The sequence below is a fragment of the Tachysurus vachellii genome, chromosome 7, assembly GCF_030014155.1.
Source record: "Tachysurus vachellii isolate PV-2020 chromosome 7, HZAU_Pvac_v1, whole genome shotgun sequence".
NCBI lineage: Eukaryota > Metazoa > Chordata > Actinopteri > Siluriformes > Bagridae > Tachysurus > Tachysurus vachellii.
In genome coordinates, this window is record NC_083466.1 from 13,096,917 (window position 1) to 13,115,214 (window position 18,298).

The 18,298-nt window shown below is 40.8% G+C and overlaps 1 protein-coding gene across 3 annotated transcripts in view; it reads left to right on the forward strand.

The window, feature by feature from the left end:
* ppargc1a (peroxisome proliferator-activated receptor gamma, coactivator 1 alpha) overlaps positions 1-18,298 on the forward strand; it is a 34,575-nt gene that overhangs the window by 12,078 nt on the left and 4,199 nt on the right. Inside the window, exons 3-12 of one of the 3 annotated variants that reach the window (XM_060874406.1) lie at positions 6,291-6,485; positions 7,272-7,394; positions 7,898-9,074; positions 9,926-9,971; positions 10,157-10,230; positions 12,734-13,769; positions 14,523-14,615; positions 15,021-15,141; positions 16,846-16,967; positions 17,483-17,634. In XM_060874406.1, the coding sequence (XP_060730389.1) occupies positions 6,291-6,485; positions 7,272-7,394; positions 7,898-9,074; positions 9,926-9,971; positions 10,157-10,230; positions 12,734-13,769; positions 14,523-14,615; positions 15,021-15,141; positions 16,846-16,967; positions 17,483-17,634 (3,139 nt within the window). The remainder of the gene's footprint in view (positions 1-6,290; positions 6,486-7,271; positions 7,395-7,897; positions 9,075-9,925; positions 9,972-10,156; positions 10,231-12,733; positions 13,770-14,522; positions 14,616-15,020; positions 15,142-16,845; positions 16,968-17,482; positions 17,635-18,298) is intronic. The other 2 variants (XM_060874408.1, XM_060874407.1) reach the window with 2 other exon arrangements.

Below are 18,298 nucleotides of genomic sequence, written 5' to 3' on the forward strand. Positions count from 1 at the left end.
TAATACACACACACACACACACACACACAGACACACACACACACACATACATACACACACCTGCAGTATGCTTAGAGGATAAAACACAAGAATAATCCAATGGCAAAATCTGACAAAACTACCTTCAACAACACCTGGGGCTCAACATGAGAGAGAGAGCGAGATCAAGATAGAGATCAAGATAACACATTTATTTTGTAATTTATTTCACTTTTGTGCAGTGGGTGAGGGGACTAGCAGCCAACTCTGATAAAATCATTTGCTTTCAGGTGTTTTGCTGGCTACTGTACTCAGCATTGAGTGTAAATTGAATAGCGTGACCTTCTGCGGCTGAATCAAATTGACTGCATTTCCACAAAGATTCTGTGGTTTCAATTACCATAGGCTTGTGATATGGAGAATGTAACACCGTATACACACACACACACACACACACACACACACACATATACACAAACACACAGACTCAAGCAGAGTGGATGTAGGCATGCCGTGGAGAGGTTTGCTTCTTTAGCCTGCTTAGCGTGCTGCTTGGGATGGTGTGTCCTCTCCTGCTGATATCAGTGATAAATGACTGGCTGCCATGCTTCACTGCTGCTGATGAGCATGCCAGTATCCGAAAGGTCAGAGAAAGAGCCGGAGGGTAACGATGCAATCATAACAAGGACACATGCACAAACATGTTGTATACATACAAACCGCTGGTGTAGTCAGGGCTATATGTATGCATACACCCTATTTATCTTCTTTACCATAAATCACATCCCAATAATACCAATTCTGAAGAAAAGCACAAGACGATAGGTCGCCGTTCTATTTCATGTTTTAGGGTCAGTTTTAATAACTAGTTCATTACTAGTTCATTAACTACCTTGCAGTTATTTAGATACAATCTAGCTCAGAAAAATGTAAAGTTTAGGAGCCAGGGACTATTTTTAAGTGTGAAATAATATCCTTCGACTAATGTCAGGTATGAAATACTAGTGTGTTTGAAAAGGTTAAAAGTGGAAATTAGCCAAATTTCAACGTAAGTTGAGAAATCGTCCTGTTTGTGAAGCAAACCGATATTTCTAGAGAAGGGACATTTGTCAGGATTTGCAGTTTCAATATATTTTTTCAGGTATTGTTGATAAACAATTAATATACCGTTAACATTTAACATTTCAACCCAGCACACACGTAGCCTAGATACCATATTCATGGCTACTGTATATTGTGCAAAAGGCACGTGAAGAAATACATTCATTTTTTAATTTCATAGTACTTTATTCACGTTTGCTAGGATACAATATTGCCAAGTCATCAAGATAGAAAGGAAAGAAGAATTAAAAACAAAAATCATAATGATAATAATAATAATAATAAAAAAAAAAGGCAGTGAGAAATGATAAGGTGTCAGTGAAGGACAAAAGAATTTACTAGTACAAAATGTACCAAAATAAAAAAAGATCAACAAAAATACAATCAAAAAAATGAAATGTATGTTGACTGTCCAGTATAATGATAAAAAAGTTCTATAAAGAGTAATAAACTAAATCAAATCCATCTTCGATGTAAGCAGGCTTTGCCCTTAAAAGTGCATTAATACTCTTAGGTACAGTGGTTCATATCGTTAAGGCTTTGACTTCTAAGATTTTCAAAGTCAAGCTGGTCTCCATTAGGTTGTTTTCAAATCAGGAAAGTTGTTAATTATTTAAGTCGCTACTTTCTTTATTGACGTACAGTATGGGCTACACTTTGGTCCTTTATATTATATAGAGTTGTTTGGTGGACACTTTTTGAAAAAGCAGTATATTCTTATCAGACGTGAAATGAATGATTAAGACAAACAGTGTAGACAGACAACAGCATTTTCTTTCTCTGTTGGTTGATTTTAGTTGCAGATCCTAAGATAAACAAAAGCTTTTCTTGTGCTATGTATCAGACTAGAAAATCAGAGTAGCAGTATGTCTAAATTCTCAAATATTACACTTTATTAGAACATTAAAGATACACAGAGGAATAAGATGCTGCTTAAGTCTATTTATCTATTTGTCATTTTAACTTTGCTGTCGGGTTTTTGTTTGCTCTCTCTCTCTCTCTCTCTCTCTCTCTCTCTCTCGCTCTCTCTCTCTCTCTCTCTCTCTCTCTCTCTCTCTCTCTCTCTCTCTCTCTCTCTCTCTCTCTCTCTCTCTCTCTCTTTCTCTCTCTTTCTCTTTGTCCATCCTGTCCCTCTCTCCTTTCTTTCCTGTGTTTGTAATTGAGGGCATGAGGCTAGAGTATGTTGTGTATGTTGTGTATTCTTGTCACAGGAGATCACTAGTTGTCAGAGAAGGTGGGCGGATGAGTGTGGCTGTCTTACACACACACACACACACACACACACACACACACACACACACACACACACACATACACAAACACTCACACACAAACACACATAGGCTGCATATGTGAAATTAGAATGTGTTTATAGTGTCTTATCTTCGTATTGCTATTTAGTGAGAGGAGCCGGTAAATCGACACCCCTGATGTGAACGTGCTTCTTAAAAGCGCTATTGACACTAATGGAGTGGCCCAATAAGCAATCGGGCTACTCATCAATATGTTTGACTGGTGAGAATTACTTCACTGCTCACTGCTGGGCATGTCTTTGCTTTTAAGTTTATTAGAAGGAGAAATCTGTTCCGTGCTGATTTCAGTTCAATGTGTTTTTTCGGGCTAAAAGAGAATCACGTTAGAGTTCATGTCCAGCAAAAGGAGTGGAGGGGTTGGGCTTTTAATGCTTTGAGCGTTATGAAAAGTTAATCCATGAGATAGCCTGTCGTGATCATTGCCTCTGGAGCTTGCATGCATCAGTGGCCAGCTTGCAGGATCATTTGCAGGGGAAATGAGGTCTGAAATAGTGCTAGTGATTCCACTGGCCGAATCCTATTTTTGCAGTTGACAGATGAATGCTATGCCATTTTGTTGTACGTGCTGTGACATTATCTGCTAGACGCATTAGAATGTGACAGATTAAATAAAATGACCAGGCTTCACTCTTCATTCTAGATCGTGTTCCGCTTGCAGTTAGTCGATGTGTGTGTATGTATATATATATATATAATATATATATATGCTACGTATGAATATCAGATTTTCTTCTCTGTGAATCTCTCCTAGTCTCCCACGCAAGCGCTGCTTAAGTGATGGTGCTATGACCAGGCACTCTTCTGTGAGCAATTCACATATTGCTTTCAATGACTTTGATTTATTTGCTGTGAAATCAGGGGGCAGGCTAATAACACAGAATGAAATTATTTGTTTATCAGATGTAATGTACTTTCTTAGAGGTTCTGAAACACTGTGACTCAATTCCCTTTACACACACGAATATTTCTGCTTGTGATTAGCTGCTGTGTCAACTTAGTTAACCTCACCTGTGCTTTGGATATTTGTGTGTGTGTGTGTGAGTGTGTGTGAGTGTGTGTGTGTGAGAGAGAGAGAGAGAGAGAGAGAGAGAGAGAGAGAAAGAGAGAGAGAGGGAGGGAAAGAAGAAAGAAAGAGAAAGAAGGAGATAAAGTCCATTAGAGATAAGACATATCTCTTGTGAAAACCTATAATCATTTGTATTCTTCTGTAAAGCCACAGCAAAGGGTTTTGGTTGTAAAACTCTTGAGTAATTCACCTAAATTGTATTACCTTTTCAATCCACCATGTGTGTGGCTGCAGACATGCGTAATACAAATGTGAGTACGGCTTACCATGACAGCTTGCTTAAATTTTCTCTGTTTGTCTCAGGGTGCAGGGGCTTATTTAGGAGAGCGAAAAAAACATAGCCTATTATCAGTGGCATGAATTGTATCTTGGCACACACAATGGCTCGGGTGGAACTCAATAAAAGAGTTAAAGCAAGGACGATTTCAAAGACAGCCTGTCTGATAACAAAAGGGCTCACCTGATAATGAACGTCTCATAAGCGCTGCCTCGCCTCTGAGGCAAAGGCACAGGGAGGAAGTGGAGATAGAGTGAAAGTGCCTGCCGCTTGCCAGCGTCTTTTATGGCTAATTGAAGCATTTGGAGTAAAACTGCCATGAGTCACACCCTTTAGAATTGGAGCAGGTTAATATATTGTGATTACATTTAGCCTAGAATTGCTTAGATCTTTTTAATTTAGTGAAGGTTATTAAAAACAATAGGAAAGCAATTTTTTCTTACATTTTCTTCCCTCCCAACATCCTCATTGGGGGATCGATTGAAGTATATACGGTTACTGCAAGTTATTCTTTATTCAAGCACCAGCACCTGATATTAGATCATTGTTTCATTTTTTTCTGTCCATTATAGCTCTCTGAATGAAAGCTGCTGAGAACAGTGATAGTGACAAGACGCAGAATTGATTCAAATGGTTGAGGCTGTGGATTATTGATTAGAAGGTTGGGGGTTCAAGCAGCACCATCAACCTGCAACTAAGAGCTCTTGAGCGAGGCCCATAACCCTCTCCTCTCCAGGGCTGCTGTATCATAGCTGACCCTACAGTATGTCCTGACCCTGACCTTCTAACCTAAGACACGCAAAGAAAATAATTTCACTGCGCTATAATGTGTATATATATGACAAATAAAGACTGCTTCTCATGAGCAGCGAGTAATAGAATAACAGTACAAGATGACATTGTGTCCCTTGTTACCACTTCATAGACATAATCTTACCTGCAATACAGGACACAGCTTTGAGCTAACTGTTTTCATGCTAATTTTCATCAGTCTAGATAGTACACCTCTGCCAACATTTAATTATATTTTCTGTCTGTAGAATCAGACACTTTCAGTGTTATTCCTAAGCCTCAGGGTGCCTGGATTTGTGATACCTGAAGAAGAATATGGCAAAGTATGACCTGGATCTCCCAGATCAAGTTCCTTGTCTTAACACAAAGATTCTCATTTCTTTTATAACTCAACTGGATAACAGGTTGGAAACTTTGAACCAAATCTAAACTAAAAACCATGCAATATTTGAAATAATCCTAAAGGTTTTCTGAATGAATCGATATGCTATGAACTATTGATGATGGATAGACGGTACTAAATAAGCCACATTTTTAGAACCGATAGAAATCAAACACCTGGTTAATTCACAGGCAACAATTCTCCCCAAAGCAGTTTTATCTCCAGACCTCTGAGGCTCCATTGTGTGTTTGGTTATCTCTTAAATTTGTCATCATTTTATATAACGAATAAAGGATAAGGCCAGAACAGTGCTATCTTCACAGTGAACTGCACTTTGTATCAAAGACGTGCCTGTCAGTAGTTCATCAAATTCTACTGCTATCAACTCCTGGCGTCATCTAAATAGGGAGCAATAAGTAAAACAGCCTCTGTTTTGATTTTTCAGAAGATGTTCCCATGAGGATAGTGTCATGCTGGCATAGTAATCTATTCAGCTATGAATAAAAAGGGAATCAAATAGGGTGATGGTTGCACATGGCTTACCCGTTATCGGCAAGCGATGTTAATCCTGTAGTGTATATAAAAAGATTTGTTCTTGTTGGGATGCATGCACCGTGACCCATGGCAGTTGCGGTGTTTATCTTCCATGGTTGTTAAGTCCCCTGGGTTTTGCCAGTGGAACTTTCGGTGCCTGTCTCAACTCCTCCTCCTCCCCTGGTGTTAACCCTCAGTTACTGCCCCTCCCATGTTACCATGACCACTTCTTGAGGAAATTGACTCAGCAGCACGCATTTGCTGTATTTCACATAATTGACCTTTTTTTTTCTTCTTCACTTTTGGAGTTTTTTGGCACCGAGTCATCTATATTGTTACTTTGCTAGCATTGCTTAAAAATATCACATTCATTTAGCATTAGTGGATTATCCCAAATTCTATGGATTGTTCAGCTCGAATCAGCTCCCTTCTGTGGAGACAGAGTTAAGAACTAAAGCAACTTCAAGTTTCCTTCCATTGTTCCCCCTCCCTCTCCTTCTCTTTCCCTGGGTAGTTGCTGTGTGTCAGCCCAGTTAATAGGTTTCTTTTGGGAGATATTATTTTGGTCCAGTAAGCTGCATGCTTAATGTATGACTGACAGCACTGACTCATGTGGATAAAGCAATTTGTAGTTGAAAGAAATTTCGGTGCACCCATTTTTCCATATAACACTGCAGAAAAAAAAAACGAGCTCTCCGTATTCTACTAACAACAGCAGAGTAGCACCCCTCCCTCCTGTGGTCATGCGAGCACAAAGCGAGGCAGAAATCGACTTTTCCAAACTAAACTGTTCTATTTTCTCCTTCTGTTCTTTTTTCTCGCCCCTTTCCTTTGCCACTTTCTAAGAAGATAGATGAAGAAAATGAGGCCAACTTGCTGGCAGTGCTCACAGAAACCCTGGACAGTATCCCTGTGGACGAGGACGGATTGCCTTCTTTTGAAGCCCTGGCAGATGGGGACGTGACCAACGCCAGCGATCAGAGCTGTCCCTCCACCCCCGATGGCTCACCACGCACCCCAGAGCCAGAGGAGCCCTCCTTGGTAAGGCATCCACTTCCCTCTTCTTCTGCCTGCTTTATAATCCCCTCCTAGCACAAACCATGTCCAGCCTTCTTGTTCTTTCTTCCTCATGTTTGGCATACTCTGTACTTCTCTCACTCTCCCCTGCCTGGCCTTCACATACACCAGATAAGGAGATGCTGCAAGCCTGTGACCAAAAACGGGTGCGAGCTCAGCAGGCAGACCCTCTGGTAGGCTGAATGCCACGGCTGTGTTCAGAACTAAGCCATGCAGAACAAAGTAAAGAGCAAATTAAGGAGGATCTGTGTTCCTGTTGTACATCTCATTGTATATTATTTCAGAAAGCCTGGCATTATGGGCTTAGAGACCATACTAAAAATTATTCCTTTTAAGAGCAGAAATTTGTTTGTATCTAAAGAGTTCCAGAATTAAGCTGAAAGATGTTTGGGGCAATGGAGAAATTATGTGATCCTGTGAATCTTGCCTGGTGCCACCAGTCCCATGTTTCTAACAAATTCTTAGAGATTCACTTTTTTTTTTTTTTATTTGTCATATGTTACTGTATGCCTCATGAGTGCTCTCCTCCACTGTCTCCCATGTCACATCCCTATTCAACAGCTACTCATAGCAGGCATGTAGCTTGCATGTTGCAAGAACTTCTAGGGATCAGTACTGTATATTATGATGCATTGTATTATGGCCAAACAGGAACTAACTATCATCAGTATTAGAACATCAAATATAATGAGCTGGATTATTTTGAAAGTATTTCTGTATTTATTTAACAGTTTCTTTGCTTTTTTGCAGCTAAAGAAACTCCTTTTGGCTCCACCTAACTCTCAGCTCAGCTATAATCAATACCCAGGCAGTAAGGCACAGAACCATGCAGCCAGCAACCACAGGATACGACCAACACCTGCTGTTACCAAGGTATCTACATGCCACATCCATCACCAGAGTCCTTTTCTATAATCCTACAAGTGTTCCCATTTCCATATTTCTCTTGCCTTTTTTTCTTAATAGGTTCATATTTTCTTCCCTCTATTTTTACTGTCAGACAGTGTAAATGGACTGGTTTTGGAAATACATTTTGAAGAAACTCTGAATCGAGCAAATCTTAGCAAATGGTTTTTACAAAAAATATTTTAAATGAATTAGAATATCTCATCAACAAGAGTTAATTTTCTTTAATGACTCCTCTGTTTATGGAGCCCTGCATATGGCAGACTCTCAGAGGGCACTGAACTGTTTTCCCCCTACTAGCAGCATACAGAACTCACAGGAGCTATTCCAAAACCTCGTAGTTAAGATGATGGGCAATATATGCTTATATTGCTGTGTGCAGAGACAGAATCACAACCGTATCACACTAACTTCCTGTTTTTCCCTCTTTTCTCCTTGTGCTCTCTGTGTATCTCTCTCTCTCTCCTTAGACAGACAACCCCTGGAACAGCAAACAAAGAGGGGTCTGCCCCCAGCCAAATCGGCTGGTGAGACGCCCGTGCACTGAATTGCTCAAGTACCTCACTGCCAGCGATGATGCCTTCCAGACGAGAGCCAGTGAAGCCAAGAGCACCTGGTCAGGCTGCGACAAGGACAGGGGTGGGCCTGGTACCTCCTCCTGTTCGTCATCTTCCTCTCCATCTTCTTCATCCACCTCCTCCTTCTCCTCCTTGTCCTCCTGTTCCTCCTCTACTGCCTCAAAGAAGAAGCCCTCCTCTGCCTCCCTGTCAACGCAGCAGCAGCAGCTGGCAGTGCAGGCCCAGAGAGGTGAGAGCCAGGCAGCAGGGGCATATAGTGTGGCTGGTGAGGGGGCAGGGCAATGGCGGCGTTGTACACATGGGGAGCAGTCCACCCCTGTTGTGCCATCCTGTGGAAGTGGCTGTAGCCACGCCTGCTCCAGTGAAGAGGGGAGGCCACTGCAGGGTGCTGACACAGGCAGCCTGGCTGCCGCCCGCTTCATTAGGTACATGCACTCTTACTCTCTCCCGCCTAGAGAGACGGGTCGCGCAGGCAGCTGTGGCTGTTGTCTTGAGGCGGGCGGCTGGGCTGGGGCCAGCCGTGCTGACAGGCACATCACTATAACTATTAGGAAGAGGAGGCAAGAGCAAGAGCATCCCATGCTCAGCCAGCTGCTGACCTCCAGACCCAGGCCAGCCCGTTATCGGGCCCACCTACAAATGCCCAGTGTGTCCCAGACAGACAAGCAAGATCCGCTCAAAGCACCTCCTAGAGACAAAGGGTGGGATGGGCACATAGTGAAAGATAGTCAGGGACATCAGATCGTAAGCCCAGTTCTACACCTCGAGGAACCTAGACAAGCTAACTCATCAGATCTTGAACTTTCAACCCTGGTTGATATGGATTTAGAATGTTTGTTAATGCAATTTGAGCAGGATATAGGACGATCTAAAATTAAAATGGGGCAAAATGGGGTGGATGTTCATGATGATTTCTTAGGCAGCCCCCTGTCATTCCCAGGGGGCTTGCCAAGTCCACTCTTCCAAGACTCTTTAGTTCCAGAGCACACTCCCTCCACCATACAAGAGCAGAACCCACACAGACAGGCAGACTGCAAGCACCCCGATGACCAGGTTCCACCACCGTTAGGTAATCATTGCTGCATCCCTGCCCTCTGTCTCTCTTCTGCCTCTCCTCCCCTAACTGCTTCCCAGTTTGACTACAGACTAACCCTGATGCTAACAAACCAGTTTTATCCTGAAATACACATACGCAGTCAGTTGCATAATTCATTCCAAAGGGCATTATAGTAAATGGGTTACAGATAAAGTAAGTGCTCAAGAAACGCTTTTTCTCACAAACACAATTGGAGCTGACCATGATTTAGCATTGGACAAAAAATGATGCTCAATTTCTGTGCAGTCTTGGGCAAACATGGCTGCCTTGACATAGTTATATAATTGAGAGACATTCCCCTAGCTGCAGTCGAAGACAGTCGCAGCCTCAGGCAACTGCACATGCTTCCTCGACTCTTCTTTCTTCTCCTGCTTTGGTTTAAAATGCATGCCAAATATTTTACTCCTCAGTTGGGTTTTCACCATTGCCATCTGTAATATATGTGTGCTACATTTTCCTTTCCAACTCATTTCATTTATTTATTTATTTATTTATTTATTTTTTGCTTTCTGTCTTTCTGTGTTGTGGGTGAACTTTCACGTGGGTTGGATGTCTGGACACATGCCATCATTTCATCTTGCCTCAAACAACCGAACAGTAAAACCAAAAAAATTAACAAAACAAACAAATGACGGGGTCAAGTTAGCTTCCTTTTAAATTTTTGGCTGGATAAAATCTCTAGCCACTTACTATTGGGATGGGAAAGCCACGTCTTCAGTGTTAATGATCAAAATCTAAAATTTATTTGTAGATTTGGACCTGATATCTTTTAGGCACAGTGTGACCTAGTTAATTAATTACCCATGCTCCTTTGTGTTCTACAGCCAAACCAACCACCTTGCCACTTCCTTTGACCCCAGAGTCTCCAAAGTAAGTGAGAGTTTTTGCACCATTCTTATAGCGCAGACAATCTGAACTAAACACCAAACAAAAAAGCGATCTAAAAGGTCAATGAGGCAATTTTTTAAATTTCATTTTCATTTGTAAGACCACACAATCATTTAAAAGGCATTGTTTACTGGCATTATATCTGTTCCTTTTTTTATGTGTTGCAGTGACCACAAGGGATCTCCATTTGAGAACAAGACCATTGAACGCACATTGAGTGTGGAGATCTCTGGAACCCCAGGTAGGCTAAGGAAACTTTCTTCATAATATCCTTTAGTATCCTACAGCAATTGATAGACTGTCGCTTTCCTTATAACCTGCCAAATTGAAGCAAAACCTGCTTTGATTTGTTGACATCTCATGTATTGTTTTCTTTCTTTTCTATTGTTATATTGTACGGTCATTATATTAGACACTCCCACAATTTTCACAGTTGTGCCCAGTATTGTTTGGACTCGAGCCTTTTGTCAAAATGCGGTCAGTGGATAGGGATTTTTGGTATTCTTTCTGGATTATTTTTTTATGCATTATATATTTATTAATAACGAGTGTTGGTAAAAGTGAATGTCAATTGAGGCTAAAACACAAGTCTTCAGCAATTCTCTTTTTCTCTCTCTATCAGCGTAAATCTTGCAGGTAATTGTTCTAGTAGCCCCCATGCAGAGATTAATCACTGATGGTCAATACAAACAAAATGGCTGCCCTTTTCTTCTCCTAGTGTGTCAGAATGAATGGGCCATTTGATATTCATTTACCATGTACCATTGAGTAATGGCTGCTCAGTAATGTGCACAGATTTGACCTACCCAATGCGATTCAAGGTAACACTTTTGTATTTGGCACTTGTCACAGACTGAGATGGCTAGATGGATTTTCAAAAGGTTTTGGGAAATCTATAGTTGTCTCAGTTTCTTTGTATTTGACCTTGTTTAGAAACCCAATACTTGTCTGCTTTTAACATAATAACATTAACCTCCTGAGACCCGTATGCTACTGTTGTGTACATTACAATTTCTACTACTGTTTCTCTTAATTCATAGCTGATAACTATAAATTTAATCAGTGTTTTCAAGGAAGCAGTTTGGCAAAAGAATTATACGGAACAGTCCTCATATAAGGTTGGTACAATAAATATATATAGACAATGAAGTGTGAGAAAATGTTATGTCCTCATATGAGGACATTCGGGTCTCAAGAGGTTAAGCATAAAAATATAGGTTACACTTTGGTCTCCTAAAAGAAATCATCAGGAACTGTTACGTTTTGTCTCTGTTTATCACAGATAGGTGTTTCTTTTAGCCTGAGGCAAATAGTGATATACTGCATACATTCTCACACTCGTCTCCATCTAGCACAACCCAGATTTGTGAGTAGATATTAGATTAAAGCAGCCATCAAGGCAAGAACTACAATCCACTTCTTTCCACTTAAAGATTAGTTCTATCCTGTTGCACATACCCAAGTCCTACCTTGAGCTCTCCATGCTGAGATAATGCAGAGAAATGTGGAGAATAATTGCTACATCAGCCGGATAATATTTAATAAGTTATAAGCATGTCTTGCAGAGATGTTTTAGTCAAACTAAATGTTCATCTAGCCAGCAAAAATCAGCACATTGACTTCCTGAAGTTCTGTAGCAGTGACAGTTTCTGCCGGAGATTTAGCCAAACACCTGCAGAGTATGTTTAAGAGTAGGAGTTTTAATACTGCTCCCTAATCCCCTCATCTCTAATAGATTTACTGTGGGCTGCTGGTGCCTTAATTATAGTATCTATAGCACCCAGAACAGTCAGTGTGTTACTTCTTGCATGGCTTTTTAGATTATCATGAGGATCAGTTATGTCAGTTATAGGTAATAATTCATCCAGAGACGTGTGTGCACATTGTACCAGAAAAGCAAAAGCCACAGTGGTATGATTCTTAATGTTACATCCATCACTGACTGACCAGGATATATTCATTTCAAACTCATTCCAAAGGCAATAAAAAACCTTAACATACTATTCTTTACACATTATTTGGCCATGATGGTGTTTCACTCACACATGAAGTGAAAGGAAAGGAAAGAGTGAGAGGAAAAGGAAAGGAAAGAGTAAGGCATTCCTCATATTATTGTCAGGTCTCAAATTGACCTCAACCACATAATGATCATACCTAGATTACAAATTACAAATCCAGAAAGCTGCCCCATGTAAATAAGTGATGCCTGCAGTGTCAAATATAAACTACTGAACATATATCAAACACATATCTAGATCTTTTCCAGACAGAAAAGACAAGAGGGAGTATAGAGAGGGTTCAGTTGTTTGTGCAAGTGCATTAACAATGTCGTAAAATGGCACATCTCAGGATTTCTCATATAACTGCCATCTGCTGCCACATAAATCTGTTGGGACTGCCATGAGGGAGTGAGGTAGCAGAGCCAAGGCGAATGATAATATATTCCCCACAATCCACCAAGCTCCGAGTCCAAATTCAAAGGCACACTGTTTATATAGATACCAGAATGAGCCATCAACAAGTTCCTTGAGAATGTAGATATTATAAGATGATTCATAGCAAACTTGCACAAAAAGTTTCTATTAAACAGAAACTTTTATTACACATTTATTTTTTTCTTGTTTTTTTTTTTTTTTAAAAAAGAGGTTTGTCCAAAATCTGTAGTGATTTCTGCTCGTTTGTGGTGTCACCTATGGTTTAATTAATTGCTCACTTTTTCAGGTAATCTCTTTTCTTCTGCACAGGTCTGACACCACCTACCACACCTCCTCATAAAGCCAGTCAAGAGAACCTTTTCAAAGTATCACTCAAAACCAAGCTGTCTTCAGCTTCTTCAGCCCTGATGAACAAGAAGGCCAAGCTGAGCAATGGAAGCCCTAGCTCTCTTCCATTCAGTAGCTCCAGCAGGATGGCCCATGAGAAGTCTGAGCTTTATGCCCAGCTGAGCAAGGCATCCTCTGCCCTGCCTCTGGGAAACTTAGAAGAGTGCCGGGGCAAGCGGCCTACGCCCCGTGTGTTTGGTGATCATGATTATTGCCAGGCCTCAAGCACAAAACGAGACAATGGCACATCGGCTGCCACAATCACTGGGCCTGTAGAGGGCCGGCATGTGGAACCTAAAGACTCAACCATGCCAGCCTTCTCTAATCTCACATCCTCTTTGTCTTCCACCAGTCCCTTATCTTCCTCTCTGGCAAGGCAGCTGCAGGGTCTTTCCCCCATGGTTCAGGATGCTTGTCCAGACAAGGAAGCTCAGGGGCAGGACAACGGTCCTGCACTGGGTGCCAAAACTTCTAAAGAGTGCATCTCTGCTGGCAGGAAGCTGCTGCGAGACCAGGAGATACGGGAAGAGCTAAATAAGCACTTTGGTAACCCCCAGCAAGCCTTTTTTAGTGAGACTGAGCAGAGTGAGTTCCAGCCACTAGATGAAAGTGACTCTGGGGATGAGAACTATTACCCTTTTGAGGCCTACATGGACACGGGCCTGCCTGACTTTGAGGACCTAGAAGTGGGCCGTGAGCGTCTTTTTTGCTCTTGGGAAGGGACTCCACTGGAGATGCTCTTTGAAGGCTCACCGCCCTGTTCCCCATCCAGCAGCTTGCCTTCCCAAAGCTCGGTCTCACCACCCTCAACTCTGCTTTCGCCACTGCACTTCTACAACGTGCAGTCTGGGTCACGCTCTAGATCCCGCTCCAGGTCTTCCTCCCGCCACAGATACAGATCCCTCTCCAGGTCTCCTTACTCCTGTTCCCAATCCCCAGATAACTGCTCCCCCTCTTGGTAAGAAACTGTTAGGATTATCATAATCTCTACAGTGCTCTGATTGCAATTGTACATAGCTCAGCAAAGAGCACCTCTTCTCTAGGATGTCACAGGGAGAGCTTGAGTCTCACAGTATGATTGGTGGCATGGATTTAGTGCAGACATGATGCGGTACATCAGGAAGTCACTAAGATTCATTACAAAATAGACAAAATTATTTACACTTATGGGCTGCATTATTATGAGATTCATATTAAATAACCTTACTGAATTCATTTTTACCTTTCCAAGAGGGACTTTTTCATATAGTTTTGAACATACCAATACATTGCAATGCAACACAATGAAAAATTGGCATTTTTTGTGTGTGTTTTTTTAAACTTGCACGAGAATCGTATTCATTGCAAATATGAGTGGTAATTTTTTGATTCCTTTTGGTTTTAATGGAATAAGACAATTCTTCACAAATGCCACTTTGTTCATGCTTCCCTGGATTGTAGAATGACACGTCTGACTACATAGTAAGCAGTCACATTTTCACAAGCATTAGTGATATGGCAGTTTATTTTTGATGAAAAGTGTCCTAAGATGGATCGTCTGTATTTCAGGCCCATTAGTGGATTTCATTTAACTGTTATAATCTATGACAGGGAAGCAATTTTCAGTACATGTCAGGTAATTTATAGAAAATTGCTTTTAAAATATACTATGATAACTAAGCTATTCGTTTTACATTTAAAAGCCATAATGTTTCTGCTCGTCTGATTGCAGGTCTCATCATACTGTTGATAAGAGCACTTTCAAATCCAGGACTATTAGAAGTCCTCAGTCTGACTCTCACTCTGGTCTCGCTCAGAGGCCCAGGTAAATATCTTCCTTTTTTTTTCTATTGCTACCTTGTTGTAAAGATTTTGATTTCTTTTTTTGCAAAGGGAGTCAGCCATTTGCAGATCAAAAAGTTCCACTATTTGACACAAAGCTCAAACTAAGCAGAAAGTAATGGCATGTGAAGTTGTGCTGACAGAAGCAGCTGCTCGATTCCTGACATGTTCCCTCAAGAGTCCCTCCTTTGAGAGCCGTAACCTTTTGCGCTGTGAGAAGACATCTTATTAATGCATTTGTTTGTCATCTTCTCTCAGGAAAAAAAATGGAACTTAGTCCTTTGTGCTCTAGCCATTTCTAGACACCACTCAAGGGATCTAATGCTATAAAATATAGGCGCATGATTGCATTTGTGACGAAATTTGTGGGTTTTTTTTTTTCACATAGGTATGACAGCTATGAAGAATACCAGCATGAACAGCTGCAGAGGGAGGAGTACCAGCGGGACTATGAAAAACGCGAGGTAGAGAGGGCAGAACAGAGGGAGAAACAACGAAAGAGAGCAATAGTAAGTGAACTCAATACATTTTATTATTAGATTTTATTATAGTTTTATTATTACTACTATCATTATTACTACTAGTAGTAATAGCGTTTGTGTGTGTTTTTTTTTTTTTCGTTCTTCTTTTCCATTCTCACATTCATGCATTCTTAAAGTAATTCTAACTGTTTCAGCCTCCCTGCTTTGACTACACTCTGCTCTGAGCTCACATCCTTCTCCCTGCTGTCTCCCAGTAAGGGGGTTCATGCAAAGCTAGAACTCTGAATCATACAGGCTACACACATTTCCTCTTTATTCCCCAATTGTGTATTTTTAACATCTTTGTGAAGTCTCTGAATGGTGTCAGATGCTATTAATCACACCACAGGCTAAATGTTATCGACTAGGCAGTGGGGGCGAAAATAATTGTGTTAAAAAAAGAAAGAAATCAACGCTATGGAAATCCAAGTCAACACATTTGGATTTAGGGAAGTTATCTGTTTTAAATAGAATTCCCTTAAACACAATTCTTTCGATTTTTTATGCCTGACCAGTTTGTGAAATGAGACAAGTTTCTAGCTTGGTTCTGCCCTTTACTGACAAATTCACACATCAAGTGATGCACGTGAGGCTTGGTCTCAACGTTTGCCTTTTTCTCCTGCCTTGGTGGCAGAAAGACAATTATGGGTAGCGTGAACCGAGCTGTCAGGAAAGATTTGGGGGGGCCAGGGGATGTGAGAGATTTATACGAATCATCAGCCTCAAGGTGTCATCTTTAAAACCTTGCTGCATTTATCAGCTGTCAGCAACTAAACCACCAATTCAGCAAACAATTTTATCTGGTACAGTAATGTGCTGGTGTGGAGGAGGGGCTAGGAGAGGAATTGGAAACAATTCTGGTTCATTTGTAATGTCTTTGTCTAATCAAATAACAGAACACTGAAGTACTGGGGTCAACTCTTACTTTATGGTCAGGCAATTCATTTACATGTGCAAGTTATGGTATGAAAATGAAAGTGACCGTATGTATATATTTAGTGCATACATATAATTTCACTAATATAAAAAAAGGCCTCCACGTCGCCATAACAGAATTATATATTTATACGTGCTTAGTTATCATTTTTTGCATTGTGGCATTACTATTGATGAAAGTCTACAAGAAAGTAAAAAAGAATGAATCTGGTTTGTTTCAGCTAATTCTTTACCATTGTAAGCTAATATGTAAATACAGAACTATGGAGATGATCACCTGTGTGTTTAGCATGATGGAGAGCAGATTTAACATGAGGGCAGTTACTTATTTTGTTCCCTAACAAATAGTTCTAATGCAGTGAAATGACCCAACCATCATTATTTCTTAAAGGAGTCATAGCAGCACTGTACTTTTTAGACTGAAAGGTTATAATCTTCTAATAAAGCATCAAGGGTCAATCCTTAGTTGTTATGAACCGGAACATTGTACATGAGAGGGCTGTTCAAAGCTCCCACTAACTCACACATCAGATTAGGGAAAAGGAATTAGCAGTACTGCATACGCATATAAGATGAAAGAGCAAGGAAAAGGCAGTGTTGAGTCATTCAGCCTCTCTCCTTGTGCTGTTCTTGGCTTTCCCACAGTGTTTAATGTTAATTGCAGTCATGGAGTAAAAGTTAAGGGCAGAAAGTGAGAAAAGACAGAGTCGCTATACTTTCTTTAATCCCTGTCTTTGTCTTGCCTTTAATGACCAGGAGGAGAGGCGGGTTTTGTACGTCGGACGTCTCCGGGCTGACAGCACACGCTCCGAACTCAAGCGGCGCTTTGAAGTTTTTGGCGAGATCGAGGAGTGTGCCATCAACTTGAGACATAATGGGTAAGACTTTAAGCAAATGTATGTGTGTTAATAACAGTTTCAAACCTTGAAAGCTGCTGATTTGTCGTTAAAGTGCCATACTAAAGATGATACTCTTATGGTATTACTGTTTTGCTGGCAGTTTGTTAATCAGGACTCATATCTTATGTCTTATGATGTTTTCATTGATATTTTTGTTCCACTTTTAGTGCACACTGTTTGCTAGGTGACAAAAGGGGTCAATTAAGTCTATTTTAGTCTAAAAAATATTTTAATTATATATTTGTTCCCACTGGCAGTTGAATTAGAGGACAAGCATAAATCCCACTGCTGAATTAAAAACTGAGCTATATTAGACAAAAATAGACTGGCTTGAATAGAAATAGGACAATACTCCTTGGACATCAAAAACCAGAAAAAAAATGCAATGTCTCAATTGTATTGATAATTTGTTTTGCATTTATGTAGTGTGTCGTAGTGCCTCTAGCTGATGTCTTCTATGTACTTCATGCTACATTTTCTGTTCCCAATCCCAGGGACAATTTTGGCTTTATCACCTACCGCTACACTTGTGATGCCTTCGCTGCCCTTGAGAATGGACACACCTTGCGCAGGCCGAACGAGCCTCAGTTCAAGCTCTGCTTCGGTGGACAAAAGCAGTTCTGCAAATCCAATTACACAGACCTGGGTAAGTATGCCTGCTTGGCTTCAGCATTGACAAAGGGCAGCTTTTCACTACACAAAAGAAAAGCCTGAAAACAAATAAGTTGAGAGATGCCTTAACATCAGAGTCAGTGGATATATTGAGGACAGCAGGCACTCTCATTTGGAACCGGGGACTGAACCGTGACTCTGCATGTCTGTTCACTACAGTAGTGTTTTTAAGATGTATACAGTTGTATACACAGTTACCAGAAGTATAGCAGTGATGATGTGCAGTAAAGTATTCAGCATAGAAGAAAATCCGCATCGAGGTGGTTTGGTGGCTTTAAAGCTCCCTGAGGTATATTGATGCCGTACATCAAGCGTGTATATTTCATGCTTTGGCTCACTGTGTGGTTGAAGAAAAAAGGGGTGTAGAAATGGAGGGAAAGTTGAAGAAGGCAAGGTCAAGTCCGATCAGCTCACTTCCACAGCAGAAGTCTGTCTTCTGCCAGCTGCTGGGACAACCAACAAAGGCAAGATCAGGATTGACACTAAGTTGAATGTAGGGCTGAGAGAGAGAGAGAGAGAGAGAGAGAGAGAGACCTAGGGAGTGTGTGTGACTTAGAAAGTCTGATTTAATTAAATTTATCCCCATTTCTTTACATTTTGTTCATACTCCTTGTCCATTTTCTGTTCCATTTTTGGTC